Genomic DNA, 18,542 nt, shown 5'->3' on the forward strand with positions numbered 1-18,542 from the left:
AATATGCTTTAAAATTTTTATGCAATAAGAAACTATTTATTAAGAAAGAAAGTGATACTAAAAAAAATCCCTTTACAAGATTAACTGGATCAAATCATTCCCTTAATAGCTAAGGAAAATGGCCAACAAGAAGCTGACAAATAATGGAAAACTGATGGGGGAGAGAAAGAGAGAGAGAAGGGAAGTTTAAAACAGACTATGAAGTCAATGACAGGGTAAGGCTAAGGTCAATAAGCTGTATCTTCTAAGTCAAACTGCAAATATTCTTGCCAGATATTTATGATTCATAAAATTTAAGATAACAATAGTAATAGCAATCATAGTAGCAAGACCTTAATAAGAAGTTATTATAAACTAAGCACTTCTAAACTGTGGCTTAGCCCACATCATTCTCACAACAATCTCCTTATCAAAAAGATACCATACACATATTGTGTCATTTTACAAATGAGAAAACTGAAGCATTAACCCTTATATAATTTATCAAAGGATATAATCAATAAGTCGCAGAACAAAAATTTGAGCCTAGAAAGTCTGGCCCGATCCTGAGCTCTTAAGACTTTACTTTTAACAAGAAAAGCAGTAACTTTTTTTAAAAAGGTATTTAATAATATTTGAAGTATTTAATAATATTTCATATTTACTTTAACAATATTCCATATTATATGTAAAATTTAATAATATTACATATTTACTTTAACAATATTCCATATTGTACTAATTGACCTAGGTCCTGGTTAGGACAACTGTCGCTTTAAAAAATTTTTATTTTAAAAAGTAGCTTTACCTATATGAATGTCCATTTTATACCAGAAGCAATCCAAACAAATAAGGCAGATATGAAAAACTTTTAGAAGGTATGATTTGGTTAATGTAATATAAATGATGAGATTAGATTAATATTAAGTGAGGGGAAGAAAACATATTTACTCAACACGTGGACATATTTTTTCTCCAAGTCTCTTCCAAAATCATCCTTCATCAATGACCTCCTAACGATTATAGGTGTTCTATCGTTTATGCAAGGAATACCCATAATATTCAAAGCTAACATTTTTAAATTATCCGAAAGCAGTACTTTTTTTACATATCAACTTTAAATATACTTTTGATCTAATGACATATAAATTTTGTACCACACTTATTCAACAAGTACATAATAAGTATATGTAATATAATGACTCAAATATGCTATGAGTATTAGTTTAACTTGATTAGCCATATAGAAACATTACATGTACCCTTAAAGAATTTTCTTTAGAAAGACAAATTAAAAAAGAAACTCACCACTTTTTTTTAAAATCCCAAGCACTTGTATCAGAAGATCTGGATGATTCATCTAAAAGATTTCAAATTAAATCAATACACTGATTTCAAAGTTCAAGCTACAAACTTTAGAGAGAATTCAATTTCATTAAATAATTAGATAAAATCATGCTCTGTATCTTAAAGTAATAAAAAAAGGAAAGTGTTTTACTTTTTGTTAATGAACCTTGTTCATGGAAGTAGAATCAAATAATGTAATGCTATTATTCCATCAATATTCCTAGAATTAATAAGTTCTTAGTATGAGAAAGATTCTGGAACTTCATAGCAAAACAAATGGGAAAGAAATTAGTTTACCAAATAATTGTTAAAGAGAAGTTGTTGAGAAAAGAAATTTAAGAGACACTGGTACTGCCAGCATTGTCAAGAGGCTGAGACATTACTTTAAATAACAAGCTTATCAAACGCTTAGTTTAATATGTACTTTGCTGCTATTTTTTAAGTATTTAATAATCATATACTAATCTTAAGTAAATGACCGTATCATATGAGAAATTAAAACATCAAATTTTCACATAAATGAAATGCTCTTTGAGCATTAAAATTATTCAAAAAAACCATAACACATGTCAACCGACTATTTGAAATGTTGCCAAAGGTCAATAAATAATGTTAGCAGTGCTAGTTACTACTTATTTTAAAAGTACCCATAATGTACCACGCTACACAAATATGCCAATATACAGTATCTCATTTAATATAAAGTTATTATCCCTATCTTGGAAATTAAAAACTTGTCTCAGAAAGGTCAAATAACTTGCTCATTGCAGCCAAGATTTGAATACAGATGTATGATTTCAAGGCTCTTTTACTTTCTATACTGCTTACTACGAGCAATAAATATTCAACATAATCAAACATATAGCATTTTCCTTTTTTACTGAATTCTTCTCTTTTCTTTTTCCTCTCCCTTATTTCTTTATTCCATCTATGTCTAACACCTAAGAGTTTCCAAAAGCAACCTTTAATTATAATCATAACACTCTACAAACCAGAATTTTATAGTCCCCCACACGTTCTAAAAAGATAATCAATTAAAAAATGCCAAGTGCTAATTAAGAATCACATAGAAAAAGGTTTTTCTACTTACCCTGGGAGGAAATTTTATATCTATATTAACATCACTATTTTTCAGAGCAAATTTAGTAAGAGATGAGCCATACAACCTAAGTGAACACTCTGGAAATAAAAGAAAAAATATCAAAGCATGAAACAGAGTACAAATAGGGGAAATTTTAAAAAACAATGGTAGGAAAATTGCATTATTTTAATTCTGTGTCTTCCAATTCTTATTAAAACATTTATAGAATTACATCCTTTCTTTAACTGATATAACAAAATAATAAAAATATTTCTCAGTTATGGAGTTCAGAGACAAGGAAGAAATTACTCATAAAAGTTCAGTGTTTAAACAAAATTTTAGAATAGTTCATTTAGAAATGACTAGAAATTTAACATTTAATATGTAACAGGAAATAATGTACTAACCTAGATATAGCTATTGTCATAAACCACCATTTATTTTTAATATTTCTACTTATGTAAGAGGTAAATGGTAAAAGGATCATAGACACTCAACGCCAACATTCTTTAAAACTACAAAGTGAAGCCTAGTCACTTAACAAAAAAAGCAAAATCCTGTGGCTTTGAAGGGTTCACAGAATAAAATATATAGAATAATAACATAGAACTTTTTCAGACTATTGAATATATTATTTTAAAAATCATAATAAGGCAATTTTTAAAAAGATCTCATCAGAGAGAGCAAGTTGAAAAATAACATGATTGGAACTATTCAGGCAGGCAAGTGCAGTTTCTTACAAAGTGTGAGTTCTTACTCATTTGTATATATAAAAGTCTACTTGTCAAGTTCACAAAAAGTCTGAAAGTCACTGAAGTCATTAAAATCATAAAAATTTCATTTCTATTCTTAAAATAATAAATTATTTCTTTTTTTTAAAAGCATCTTTTTTTTAAAAGTTTATTTAAGTAATCTCTACATCACATGTGGGGCTCTAACCCACAACCTCAAGATCAAGATGCACACATTCTTCTAACTGAGCCAAACAGGTGCCCCAATAGCAAATTATTTCTGTATTTCATTTAAATTAGTATTCAATGTTTTTTAGATAGAAGCCACATTATTACAGAAATAAGAGAAATGAAACGTTTTCCATTTTTAAATTTCAATTTTATATTCTTTCTTATAAATCTCATAACAAGTGAACACTTTGTCAAGTGTTCAATATCCTTTTGGTGGTGAGAAGTCTTATTAAATAGACATTTAAATTCAATATTGATGCAAAAAAAAATCATAAGGGCTAAGCAAATATAATCTTTACATTAGTATCTACAATAAACCTGGCACAACTCCCCTTTATCCTCAAAACATAAGCTTTCTGTAAACAGCAGAGTCAAGAAGAAATAAAAGTGCAAATTTTACTTCTAATGATCCCACTTAAATTAATTTTTCCTCACCATCAGACAACAGGAATTTTTTTTTTAAGATTTTATTTATTTATTCATGAGAGACAGAGAGAGAGGGGGGCAGAGACACAGGCAGAGGGAGAAGCAGGCTCCATGCAGGGAGCCCGACATGGGACTCGATCCGGGGTCCCCAGGATCATGCCCTGGGCTGAAGGTAGCACTAAACAGCTGAGCCACCCGGGCTGCCCCAGACAATAGGAATCTTATTCAGTGACTACCTGGAATGTATACACCGAAAATAATGTAACTAAAATGTCCGTTCAGAAGGCAAAGATATTAAAAAATATTAAATATGACCTTTAAGAAATTTTCCTGTAACTGACATTTTAAAATTTTTTCTTATTACAAAAATTATGTTATAATTCCCCATTTTTCCCTTTCTGAAATATTTCCAAAAAAATCAGTTATAGGGATCCCTGGGTGGCGCAGCGGTTTGGCGCCTGCCTTTGGCCCAGGGCACGATCCTGGAGACCCGGGATCGAGTCCCACATCGGGCTCCCAGTACATGGAGCCTGCTTCTCCCTCTGCCTGTGTCTCTGCCTCTCTCTCTCTCTCCCTGTGACTATCATAAATAAATAAAAATTAAAAAAAAATTCAGTTATAAAATAATTAAATTCATCTACTTCTAAGATGGAGAAACGAAGAGAAAGGAAAACACTAAGAAATTTACACTAAGTTCAATAGAAGCAAGTAGAAGAGTTGTACAATTTTAAAAATTAAGCATAAAGTATATTTGTACCTGGTAAAAATGTTGTTATAACCTTTGACATTTCCTCCACAATTTCCTGACGGACTCTGAGGTCATCATCTGTGATTCCGTGTTCTTTTGCTAATTCAATAACCGCAACACTTAAAGCAGCCAAGTGGGCAGGGGTAGGAGGTGGCAGAGAACGAAGCTCACTTTCTTCTTGTTTTTCCTATTAGTGTAACATTTAACAACATGAAAAAAATGTTTCTATCTTATTATCCTTATATTTAGGGTAGAAAGACTACAAAAATGTATTAACAAATATTCACCTTCTATGTGCCTGATTCAAGACACCTAGGATATGGAAATAAACAAGACAAAAGAAATACCTGCCTTTGTAAGTACTGGAAGATTGAGGGGTGCTTTGGGGCAGCTCCCATTAAACATTAAAAAAATAAAACTTGTTCTACTTTACTATCTGCATAAATTCTGAAATGCTACATCAAAGCCAAAATACTTTAAGTACAACACTTAGCTGATTATTTTGCGGATAATTTTGTTATAGAAAAGGAACTGTTTTATATGTAGTAGAAAGTCTTGAATCCTCTCTGATCTGCATATGGTATCATATTAAATGGTCACAAGGGGATCCCTGGGTGGCGCAGCGGTTTGGCGCCTGCCTTTGGCCCAGGGCGCGATCCTGGAGACCGGGGATCGAATCCCACATCAGGCTCCCGGTGCATGGAGCCTGCTTCTCCCTCCGCCTGTGTCTCTGCCTCTCTCCCTCTCTCTGTGACTATCATAAATAAATAAATGGTCACAAGAAAACATCCTAGACACTATCATCACATTTATTATACTGCCTACCATTTACATTTGATTTCTGTCATTTTACCCAATGCTAAGGTAAATGACTGTTCCCAAAAACGCTTGATTCTACTAAAAGTTTGAAAGCCAATTTAAACCAAAAAGCTAAAGAGGGACTGACTATACTATATATACATAATGATTTTTAAAGATTAATTTTGTACTCTGATTTTTAAAAAACACATGTTAAAATTGTGAAAGTTACATAAAACAGTAAAATACAAAGTCATCCACTATCCAACATCATAGTATTTATAGTTAAAAAAAAAAAAAAGATTTTATTTATTTGAAAGAGAGAGTGAGAGCGAGTAGGAGGAGGGAGGGGCAAAGGGAGAAAGACTCCCCACTGAGCACGGAGCCCGATGTGGGGCTTGATCCCAGGACTCCCTGAGATCATGACCTGAGCCAAAATCAAGAATCAAGTTAACCAACTGAGCCATCCAGACACCCCTTTATTTTTTACCATAACCGAGACCATACCATTTCCTTAATGTTATAATGACAGCATTTTTTATTATCACATTTCAGTCAAGAGACATTCTCTTATTTTTTGAGACATAGCTCCCAACAGCTCTAAAAATCAAAAGTAGTTTGTTCTCTCTTCTCTACCCCCCACAATATAGTTAAAGACCTGGAATGCCTGGGTGGCTCAGCAGTTGGGCGTCTGCCTGCAGCTCGGGGCCAGATCCCGGAGTCCCGGTATAGAGTCCCACATCAGGCTTCCTGCATGGAGCCTGCTTCTCCCTCTGCCTGTGTCTCTGCCTCTCTGTGTGTGTGTCTCTCTCATGAATAAATAAATAAAATCTTTATATTAAAAAAAACAAAAACAATTTATTTCTAATTTTATGCATTGTTACCATATTCAGTCTCAACAGAAGTTTATCTAAGACACAGAAAATCAAACATGAGGGTAAAACAACCTTATTTTTATAAATTTCTATGAATACTTCTGCGATCTTAATTATAATCTAAATCTTGGCTGAGTAAAGTTTTCAGGGCTATTTTTTTAGGATCCATCTAAGGTATTAATAGCAACACACTTAATAAAAACAATGATACAAGATTAACATGCAACACAACTATTTTATATACGCAGAAATACCAAAAAATGCTCTGAATTATATTGCTAGATTTTCATGGAAATAAAAAGATAAAAGACAATCAATGAACATACTCCTCTATCTATGCTATTTTTTAAAAAAGATTTTATTTATTTATTCATGAGACACAGAGGAGGGGAGAGGCAAAGACATAGGTAGAAGGAGAAACAGGCTTCATGCAGGGTGCCCGATGTGGAACTCGACCCCTGGTCTCCAGGATCACGTTCTGGGCTGAAGGTGGCGCTAAACCGCTGAGCCACCGTGGCTGCCCTCTATCTATTCTATTAATAAGCCTATCCTATTTCCCTTAAGGATACTATTCTATCCAACAGTCTCATTGATATCCTCCTATCATTGATCATCCTCATCCATACTATCATGAGGATGATCAATGAAGTCCCTGCCCTATGTAACTTCATTCTAGTTACAGAAAATAGACAACAGATAAATAAATGTACACTATCGCATCAGGTAAAGCTATGAAGAAAATCAAATAGGGTAAAAGACTACAGATTGATGGGCAGGGGTTTTTATTGTAGAATAGAGTAGACAAAGGAGGTCCCTCTAAATAAGTAATGTTTAGCAGAATTCTAAAACTAAAGGAGAGAGGCATTTAAATTTCTGGGGGAAGAGTATTCCAGATACAGAGAATACAAAAAACATTAAATGCAAAGACTTGGAGGCAAGAAAGAACTTAATGTTAATCGAAGAGATCAATGTGGCTAAAGAGTTATTAGCTAAGGGGTGACTGGAAGGTGATAAGGCTGAAATGTTAACTAGAAGCCAAATATTGTTAGTTTCCTATTTTAAAAATTTCAATAGAAACTCAAAACAAAATTAGCAAACCAGGTGTAGTAAAATATTAAATAGATTATATGCCATCACAAGTGCAATGTATTCCTGGAATGCTAAAATGGTTCAACATATAACAATCGATGTGATCACCACCTTAACAAAATGAAAGAAAAAAAATGATCATCTTGATCAATGCAAAGAAAGCATTCGATAAAATTCAACACCCTCTTGTGGTAAAAACAAAACAAAACACTTACCAAACTAAAAATTAAAAGAAACTACCTCAACATAATAAAGACCTATTTGAAAAACCCACAGCTAACATTGTACTCAGTGGTTAAAGACTGAAACCTTTTTCTCTAACATCAGTAACTAGGTAAGAATGCCCATTTTCATCATTTCTATTTAACATATTTATTAAGAGTGCCAGCCAGAAAAAGAAATAAAAAGCAACTAACTTGGACAGGAAGAAATAAAATTAACTCTATTCATTAATCGTTATCTAATATGTAAAAAACTCTAAAGATACCACAAAAAAACCTGTTGGAACTAATAAACAAATTCAATAAAGTAGCAGGATACAAATCAATACACAAAAATGTTGCATTTCTATACACTAACAATAATCTGAAAAGGAAATTAAAATAATTCCAATTAAATAACCTCAAAAATAATACTTAGAAATTAACTTAGCCAAAGAGATGAATGACTTGTATACTAAAAACAACAAAATACTGCTTAAAGAAATGAAAGAAGACATGAACAAATAGAAAGATATCCCATGTTCATGGATTGGCAGGCTTAAAATTGTTAAGACATCAATACTACTCAAAGCAATCTACAGATTCAATGCAATTCCATCAAAACCCCTTTAATTTTTCTTTGCACAAATAGGAATTGATCCGAAAGTTCACACAGAATCTCAAGGGACCCAAAATAACCAAAACAATCTTGAAAAAGAACAACACAGCCAGAAATTCACATTTCCTGATTTTGAAACTTACTATAAAGAGCCATAGTAATCAAGACATTACGGTACTGGCATAAAGACAGATGTATAGGCCAAGAGAATAAAACACAAAGCCCAGAATTAGACCCTCGTATATATGGTTAAATGATTTTTAATAAAGGTCTCAAGACCATTCAATGGCAAATGCACTGCCTTTCCCACAAATGGTGCTAGGAAAACTGGATACCCATAAGCAAAATGGACCCTTATTATTTTACACCATATATCAAAATTAACTGTGTATTCTGTATTTCTATAAATATTCTCAAGCTTTGTTCTGTAACAACATTAAAACACTGGAAGCTGTCCTGTTGGGTCTTGCCTTCAAAAATTCTTTAGTTGGGATGAGACTGCATTTAATTTCTATATATTCTCCACTCCTGAAATAAGATCTTTCTGACTACCCAATGCCCATGAAGTATGAGGTTTTCCAGTCTGGATAGTGAGAAGGTACTATTCTCAGCTCTATGTAAGCATCAAGCGCTACTCTAATTCCTTCAGATGATTCTTTCCCTGGCTTTAGGCAGCTGTCTCACATGTATGTACCAATCAGTACTGTGCTGAATACTGTCAGAGGACTGTCTTTATATCTATGGATTTCTTTCTATAGCTTTCTCTTTTTTGTTATTATGTCCAACAAACTCTAGCCACCCTGGATTCCCTGAACTCAAGTTCATCTCCTCAACTCTGGGAGTTTATGAGGCTCCCCTTCCTATAATGCAGTATGGAAACTCAAACTGGAGTAATCATTGGGCTCATCTTATTTGCTTTCCATTCACTGCCTGTCCTTCATTGCCTGAAAACCATTGTTTTTTTCCTTTGGTTTATTTAAAAGTAAGGTAAATCTAGTCCTTATTATTACAACGTCAACAAAAGCAGAAGTCCAATACAGCTGTTTCTAAGGGTTTTGGCTTTTTTTTTTTTTTTTTGAATATTCTAAAATCACCTTATAGTATATATAATGTCTATCGGCTTTCTTTTAAGTTTCTTATTTAGAATTCCCTGAGCTTCCTAGAATTAATGATTAGCATCACTCAACATTTCTTGAAATTTCTCAGTTATTATCTCATAAACTACCACCAACTTTGTCTTTGTTCTATTAAGTCTTCTGAAACTCTAATTAAATCGAAGTGATAACACTGATAAAATTTGAATTTCTTTTCCTTCTGAGTTCCTGATTTTCAATGCATTTTTTTTCAAGAAAGACATACTAAGCACCTATTGTGTGTCAGACACTGTCCTAAGCAATACAGAAACAAAAATAAATAAGAAATGAAACCTGTCCTATGGAATATCGACGTATAAAAGAGAAGAGAAAGCAGACATACACAATACAGTATATCAGGTTTTCTGATCAAGCTGCTCTGCAAGCAGAGAAGGAATACCTAATCCAGAATTGTTGGAAAGGTCAGGTAAAAGAGTATTTCTCAGAGAAAATATACAAGCAGAGACTTAGACACAAGTAGGAGATTATATAGCATTAATATTACCGCTTTGAGAGGGGCCTAGGTGGCAAAGTCGGTTGAGCATCTAACTCTTAGTTTCAGCTCAGGCTGTGATCTCAGGGTCATGGGATCAAGCTCTGAACTCAGCATGGAGTCTGCTTGGGATTCTCTCTCCCTCTCCCTCTGCCCCCCCACTTGTGCACACACATGCACTCCCTCTCAAATAAATCTTTAAAATATATTACCACTTTGAAAAAAAAACAAATAGCTAAAATACTAATAATTTATTTTAAAAAATCATTCATATCTATGTCTATGAAATTTTCTAATAAAAATAACCAAAAAATTATGAATTCCCAAAGTCTAAAGATTATAAGGCCCTACATGGTATGGATTTCTCTAGCTTCATCTCACATCATTTCCTCCTATCTCTCTGTGCCCATCATGCTAGACTCTTTCAGTTCCTCATATGCCATGTCATCTTTTACCTTTTTGCCTTTTTTTTTTTAAATCTATCTGTTTGTTGTGAAAGAGTGTACCTATGCACATGCACAAGCAGGGTAAAGGGCAGAGGGAGAGAATTTCAAGCAGACTCCCTGCTGAGCACAGAGTTGACTCAGGCTCAATCCCATGATCCATGAGATCATGAACTGAGCCAAAACAAAGAGTCAGATACGCAACCAACTGAGCCACCCAGGTGCCCTCATTGTGCGTTTTAAATTACCCCTTTCAGCCTTTCGAACTACCCATTCAAATGTCACTTTCTCAGAGAAACTATCCCTGTTGCAGACTAAGTAAAATATCCTTGTACACTTCCTTAGCACCACATTTCTCCCTTTAATAAAACTCATTATACTTAAATTCTTTTTCAGTGCATACCTTCACCAATACTTTAGAAACTCTGAGGGTAGGAACCACAACCATCTTATTCAACACTGCCTAGACCTAGCACATAAAAACTCAACAAATATCAACTGGACTGATTGCATTTGGCAGGGGTTTTTTTTCTTAAGATTTTATTTAATATTTGAGAGAGAGAGAGAGCGAGAGAGAGCATGTGAGCATGAATAGGGGAGCTGGGGCAGAGGGAGAAGTAGGGAGAAGTAGACTCCTCATTGAGAAGAGAGCCCAACACAGGGCTCAATCCCAGGACCCCAAGATCATGACCCGATCCGAAAGCAGACATTTAACCAGACATTTAACCAACTGAGCCACCTAGGGTAGGGGCCTGACAATTTTTTTTTTCTTTTTTAATTAAGATTTTATTTTTAAGTTACTTCTACACCAACATGGGACTCGAACTTACAACCAAGAGATCAAGAATCACATGTTCTACCAACTGAGCTGGCCAGGTGCCCCTATCTGCCAATTTTAAATTTAAGTATCAACACACTTTAGTATGAACAGACTGGTCTCTGAAAAGGTTCCCCTCCTGACTACCTAAGATAAGAAGGGCAATCATAGCTTTTAATGCTATCACTTCAGTTACTAATGTAAGATGGGACAAATACCCCATTTTTAGTTTTACAAATAAATGATATAGTTTTATCATTCAAAACATGAATAAAATATTTTGTAAAAAGAACTCACCAAAATATTTTTCTTATGTCGTTTCTCCTTTATATGTTTATGAGCTCCCTGGATGTTTTCAATGTGAATTAAGCAAAGTTTGCATAGATACCGGCAATTGGTATATTCTGGTGAGCGCTGAAACATTAAAAAATGTATTTTTTCAGAAAACAGAGAAGTAAATATTTGACCATATATATGAATTTTATAATTACACAAATATAAGAAAAATAAGCATTAAAGGAATAAATTTTTAATAAACCAGCACTTATATACTCAAAAGATACTTGTCCTTTTCAAAATAGTCATCATAGGAGATCATATTCTCATTTCAAACAACATCATGATGATGCTAAATGTTTGATACTTTACTAATATAGTCTTTAGAATCTAATGTAGGATAAGAAAGGTAGTCTTATTAATCTTATTCCAATGCTCTCCCAAAAACTATTTTCAAACTTTGTCTTTTTAATTACTATAAATAATAAAATCCACCCTCAAATAGATTTCTAAAGAATGAATTACAAATGTGGAAGAAAATTCCAAAAGCTGAGTTCTGAAACACTCCAACTGCAATCTCATGGGAATAAATGGGTAATCTCTTGAGGTAACTATTCTAAAGGGAGTAACTCAGACACATAAAAATTATCATAGTACTTTAGTCATACTTTATAAATCTATTCTTGAAATAATAATAAAAAAAAAAAACTTAGTAATTCCGAAGTGCCTATTATGTGCTAGGCACTATGGTAGGTGCTTCACATATAATTTGTCATTTTAATACCTTTAATAATCCAATTAGCTTGATATTATCTTCATTCTCTAGATGTGAAAAGAAAAGCTCATACAGCCTGTAACTTTCACAAGGATATGGTATGTAAGTAGGAGATGCTGAATTTAAATTTATGTATATCTGAATCCAAAGCCAACTCTACTGATATGGTTAGAAAATGAAAAATTACAAAAAATAAATATACACTGAATTTTAAAACATTATTTCTAGTGCCTTATACTGCAATTTCTGAAATTACAGCAATGCTTAAATTTTTATTTCAGAGTGACCTTCAGTACGCTGCAACTCCTGACAAAAGGATTCTCTAACTTCATAATATGATTTTCTTTAAATGGAAACCTGCCCCAAATTTAGCAACAGTCCTACCATAGACTAAAAATAATTATAGCCATCATTTATAAAGTATGTATTAATCTTAAAACCTTGTAATAATTTCCCCAATCTACTGGCAAAGCAATTAAATCTCAAAAATTAAATAATTTGTCTGAGACAACAAGCAAAAAAGAAAACTCAGTTCAATCCAGTCATTTCAATTTGTAGTGTAAAAATTCTTTCACTATTTGCAATGACATGAATGGAGCTAGAGTATTATGCTAAGCGAAATAGGTTAGTCAGAGAAAGACCAATATCATACGGTTTCAGTCCTGTGTGGAACTTAAGAAACAAATAAATGAGCAAAGCGGGGGAAGAAAGAAAGAGTAGTAAACCAAAAAACCAAGTTTGTCAAGAGAACAAACACAAGGTAAGGAGGGGGATGGGTAACCATCAGGGATGGGTTAAATAGGTGATGGGGATCAAGGAAGGCACTTGTGATGAGTACCTGGTAGTGTACAGAAGTGTTGAATCACTGTATTGCACGTGTGAAACTAATATTACACTGTATATTAACTAACTGGAATTTAAATAAAAACTTAAAAAAAACAAACCAAAAAATTTTCAAATCTGTCCTTATTAAAGAATGAATTAAGTCCTTGCAGAAACTCCTATCTCTTAATTTCTAGCCACAACTAGTACTTAATTCTCTAAATATTTTCTGAGCTCATACTGTATGTCAAACATTTGTCTAGGAACTAAGGAACATATAGCATAAACAAAACAAATCAAAATCCATCATCATAATTTACAATCTACTATACAGAGACATGTAATAAGTAAACAAATGCACAAATAAATAGGAATATGGTGCAGGGGAGTCAACTACTTTTTAAAAAAGGATCATCAGAGATGCCTGTGTGGCTCAGTGGTTGAGCATCTGCCTTTGGCTCAGGTCGTGATCCTGGGGTCCTGGGATCGAGCCCCGCATCAGGCTCCACATGGGAGCCTGCTTTTCTGCCTATGTCTCTGCCTGCCTCTCTGTGTCTCTCATGAATAAATATATCTTAAAAAAAAAAAGAAAATTAAAAAGGATCACTTAAGACTTTACTGATAAATTCCAAGTAGAAGTAAATGTTAATGCTAAGACCCTTGTCACTTTCACCACTCTTCTTGAACCAAGCCAACATAATTTATTTTCAAGATCAATGTAGTACACCATAATGGCAATAAGCTCTTCCTGCTTCTATTCTTAAAAGAATTAGGAAGGTAAGTAATCCCTTTAAAATATGGATTAAATCTTAATTCTCTACCGAAAACCTTCACTGTCTTCCTCTCATACTTGGAATAAAAACCAGAGTCCTCTTAAGGGGCCCTGTGACATGGCCCTCATTACCACTCAGAGCTAGTCATATACTAGGTTTTTTGCAGTTTCTCAAGACATATTAGCATATTCCTACCTTAGAGTCTTAGCATTAACATTTATTTCTACTTGGAATGTCTCTTCCCAATTCCCACATAGGTCAATCCTTTATGTTCTTTAAATTTATTTTTTTTATTTATGAACACATAAATACAGAACACTAAAAGTCATAAATATTGATGAGATTATAAAGGGAGTCAGGAAAAAAAAAAGGGAGTCAGGAAATCACTCATATAAGTTTTTTAATTGTAAAATATTGGCAGATAAGGACTTGTCCAGATTCTTTTGGTAAGAAGTGTATTTTAACATGAATGGGGAGTCAGAAGGCTTGAAATGACATCTCAATTGACTTTGGATAAATCTCTAACACCAAAAACTGCTTCTATATAACCTTAAAATGAGTAATAAAAATTGTTCTATGTGGTAAAATAACTCAATTCTATAAGTAGCTGATCTTTAGTGCTTAAAAACACTATACAAAGAACTTTTACTTGTATTTTTTATTTTTTTCAAGATTTACTTATTATTCATGAGAGACAGAGAGAGGGGGGCAGGGCACAGACACAGGCAAAAGGAGAAGCAGGCTCCATATAGGAAGCCCGACGTGAAACTCAATCTTGGTCTCTGGGAACATGCCTTGAGCCAAAGGCAGATGCTCAACCGCTGAGCCACCCAGGCATTCCAACTTTTACTTGTATTAACGTATTTAATCCTCATAACAGTCAATGAGCTAGGTGTTAAATTTTTAGCAACATTTTAATGATGTGGTTACTGAAGTTTAATTAAAGAGATTAAAGAACTTATCTGTTATCCAACCACTTAAGTGGCAGAGGTAGACCCAGTGACTCCAAAATCTATAAACTTAACCACTAAGCAAACCACCTCTAATTATTAACCAACTACTACATCCAAGGTACTATATTAAGCACAATAGCAAAGAACAAAAATGTTCTCACAACATCATGAAGCTTCTAGTTTCACAGAAGAGACACATGAAAAATGCATAAACAAATGCTTTAAAATTCCTTCATCATGGTTATATTTTATTTTACTCTTAAACACACACACTAATAACTTTTTTAAAGTTTCTGCAGACCAGCTAGAATAGATTGCTGGGCATGGAAATTCTAAGTATCTCCTAAACAATATTTAACACTAACTATAGGGAAATTTATCCTTCTAATCTAATAGCTTAGATTCTTAGATTCTTTGGTATAGTTTAAAAGCTACATCTCTATTTATCAATCACATAATCTATGGATACACTATCTATGAACAAAAGGACCTGATAAAATCAAAAGCAAATAGTTAAGAATATTCTTAATGAATATCTAAAGTTGGTAGAGAAAAAATGTTAATTAAGAGTACACTAAACTGGGATGCCTGGGTGGCTCAGTGGTTGAGCATCTGCCTTTGGCTCAGAGCGTGATCCCAGTGTCCTGGGATCAAGTCCTGCAATGGGCTCCTCGCAGGGAGCCTGCTTCTCCCTCTGCCTGTGTCCCTGCCTCTCTCTGTGTGTCTCTCATGAATAAATAAACAAAATCTTAAAAAAAAAAAAAAGAGTACACTAAACTGAAAATAAAGAGGTTTTAGAGGACTGGGAAACAAAGTGACAGAAAGAAAAGAGATTATAGACATCTATGCTAGGATTGGCACACTCATTTTATATCATTGCTGCTTAAATTGAAATAAAAAAGTATTTTCCATGCTTCCAAACTTTTCTTTTACACCAAGCCATTCTTTCCTACCACCATCAAATATCCATTCCACTCCAATATCTTTCATCTCCGAAGAACTGATCTTTTGTGCTTTGTATTCTAACCCATCCAGTCCCCTACTTATTCTTAAAACACATTTTTCACATTTCCCTTATACATGCTGTATAATTCACCTGCACCAGCCTTCCCCAATTCACCTAGTAAACTCCTACACCTTCAGATTCAGTTCCAATGTCACCTCCTTATAAAGCATTCTCCAAACTGATGCCTCTATATCCCAACTCAAGTTGGTCACTCTTTTGTCTAAGATTTCAGACAATACTTTCTTATTACTATTATTTGCTTACATGTTTTTCTCTAATTAGTAAACTCCTAGAAAAGCAGTATCATGTTTTTAAAAATGCCACACATTCCCAATTCAACTTCTTATCACTAGATCATGGCACATGAATAGCACTCAATATTTATCTTAACAATACACAGATCCAGAATAGCTACTAATTCCAGACTCGGGGAAGAGAAAGTGAGGAATGAAAGAACTAATAAGTAAAATAGTAAACTGCAAAAAAGACTTTCTTCTAACTCGGACCTTGGGAGACTAGCTATACAACCTAAATTCTCTTCCTTATTATGGGCCTCTACCTTTTGATATTCCTTTCTATTTTCACAAGATGACTATTCTGTCAAAAGTTCTATTAATAACTCAGGATTGCCTTCTTCAATCTAGATACCATCTCATTTTCCTAAACTCTATAAAATTATACCATTTCTTTCTTTCATTTATTTGTCAAGAATGATGACCTATTTCCTTATATACATACTCACAAATATCCCAAATTTCTTTTTGTGAACAGATTGATTTATGATTATTTCCTTCAATACCTAGCAGTGTTTTTATTAAGGCTACAAATATGTACTTCTAAGCTAAGAAATTAATTAGGACTCAGGAACAAGATACTAATGGCTAGAACAATTCTGAATACATAAGAGATATTCAGTAAATGGGGAAGACAAAAGAGGAAAGTAGTGGACAAAAATCAAGGAGAAAAGTGAGTGTAGTATATCATATAATATTTGCTAATTTATTTGTCACTCCAAATGGACTGTTCACTTCTGATTCACCAATTGCCATTTTCATCAATATATCCCAGTGTAGTACTTAGAACATAACAAGCACTCATTTATGTTTTGATGAGTGGATAAATCAGACGTCAGCAAATTTCTTCTATCAAGGGACAGAGTAATATTTTGATAAATCTCTTATGCTTTGGTAAACAGCAAATATTTTATGCTTTGCAAGCTATATGCTCTCTGGAGCAAATAACTACTCACTCAATTCAACTCTGCCATGGTAGCATGAAAGCAGTCATAGACAGCAGGTAAACAAATGGGCATGGCTATGTATCAATACAATTTTGCTTACAAAAACCAAGCACTACACTTATTTTACACAATTTTAAAAACACAAAGCACATAAACAAAAAGGCAAAAATAAGAGGGTAGGCCATAGTTTGTTGATCCCTGGAATGAATCAATGAGATCAGACTCACAGACATAAGGATTTGCTAAACAAAGGGAGAGAAGAAAGGAAGAGAGAAGGAAGGAAAGAGGGAAGCAAGGAAAAACAAATGCTATCTCTGCCTTAGTAATTAAAGAAAAAGAGCTGTACTTGGCAAAGAAAAGTTATGAAAAAAAAATAAAAAAATAAAAAAAAAAAGAAAAGTTATGAAACATGCATATTCAACCAAGTAACTAAAATGACATAGTATACTTTTTCAAGTCGAAAGATGTGATCTCTTTCTAAGCGTTCTTCTGCTTGTTTCAAGCCTAGCCTCTGCTCAGGTGTCAATGCAGATTCATCTATCACAGTAGCATTTTCTAAATAGTCCATCTCTGAAGAGTTTTCTTTATTAGAGTCATCATTCTTCATTTTACCTAGAAAAGGAAGCAATCAGTTACCATCAGAAGTGATAAATTTAAAAAATTTTAATGGAAAATAATTTATGCATATACAGGAAAAATATTCTTGCCTTACACTTTCCTTAGCTGTACAAGTTGGAATACTTATGTAAAATACAAGTATGAGATATACATGGTACCAAAATTCACAAAGAAAAATCTATTTCATGGGTCAAATGCCTATCTTGCTTGTTCTTCCAATCTATCAAGAGAGACAAATACGACTAAAGCTGATTACACAAGGTTAACAAAACCATGTTGTAAAATCTCTGAATTCTGAAGTGTGATAAAAAGTTATTTTAAGTCTCAAAGGCTGGTCACTAAAATCACTTTAATGACTTCATCACTATATACACTAGCAGCTAAAAGAACATATATCTTTAGACCACAAACCCACACCAAGCTCCTCTCTTTTTGCTTTCAAAGAACTCAGAATACCTCTACCACATCAATATTTTCTCTTTGCTTCTCTGCCTAACTAGATTGCAATCTTTTTCAAGGCATAGACTGTGTGCTACCATCTTTTCATTTCCAGCACCTAGCATTATGGGACTGGCATACGGTAGGCTCCACTATCAGTGTAATTTTTTTCAATGCAAACTGAATTATGTTAGTCTCTTGCTTAACATACTTAAAAAGCTTTCAAAGAGTTCAAGATAAAGTTTAAACTCTCTAGCATATTATATGCCATCCTTTCCTTCATGAAGGCAGTAAACAGAATAACTACAACATCCTGCCATAACACTTTTAACTTCATTCATACCAAATGTGCTGGAATGGATCAATGCTACTTCAAGTTTCAATGCCTTTTATATATGTTGTTCCTTCCATTATTAAGACTATCCTAACTTCAACTAGTAATGTTTACCTGTCCTGCAAAATTCAGTTTAGGCCAAAACCATTTCAAAGACAGTCTGATATTTTTTATACAGCTGACACATGAGTAATATTAAGGCTTAGGATGTCAAAATCTGCATATAACTTTTTACTGCCCAAAATCTTAACTATTAATAGCCTATTGTTGACAAATAGCCTTAATAGTAACATAAAC

The 18,542-nt window shown here is 33.5% G+C and overlaps 1 protein-coding gene across 9 annotated transcripts in view; it reads right to left on the reverse strand.

Moving 5' to 3' along the window:
* TUT4 (terminal uridylyl transferase 4) overlaps window positions 1-18,542 on the reverse strand; it is a 114,642-nt gene that overhangs the window by 57,867 nt on the left and 38,233 nt on the right. For all 9 annotated transcript variants that reach the window (XM_041738424.1, XM_041738423.1, XM_041738417.1 and 6 more), the window contains 5 exons: window positions 17,304-17,467; window positions 11,308-11,424; window positions 4,553-4,730; window positions 2,417-2,505; window positions 1,288-1,339 (listed from right to left, as the gene is read on the reverse strand). In XM_041738424.1, coding sequence (XP_041594358.1) covers window positions 1,288-1,339; window positions 2,417-2,505; window positions 4,553-4,730; window positions 11,308-11,424; window positions 17,304-17,462 — 595 coding nt within the window. In that variant the 5' untranslated portion in view covers window positions 17,463-17,467. The remainder of the gene's footprint in view (window positions 1-1,287; window positions 1,340-2,416; window positions 2,506-4,552; window positions 4,731-11,307; window positions 11,425-17,303; window positions 17,468-18,542) is intronic.

The sequence above is a fragment of the Vulpes lagopus genome, chromosome 23 (assembly GCF_018345385.1).
Source record: "Vulpes lagopus strain Blue_001 chromosome 23, ASM1834538v1, whole genome shotgun sequence".
NCBI classification, from domain to species: Eukaryota; Metazoa; Chordata; class Mammalia; order Carnivora; family Canidae; genus Vulpes; species Vulpes lagopus.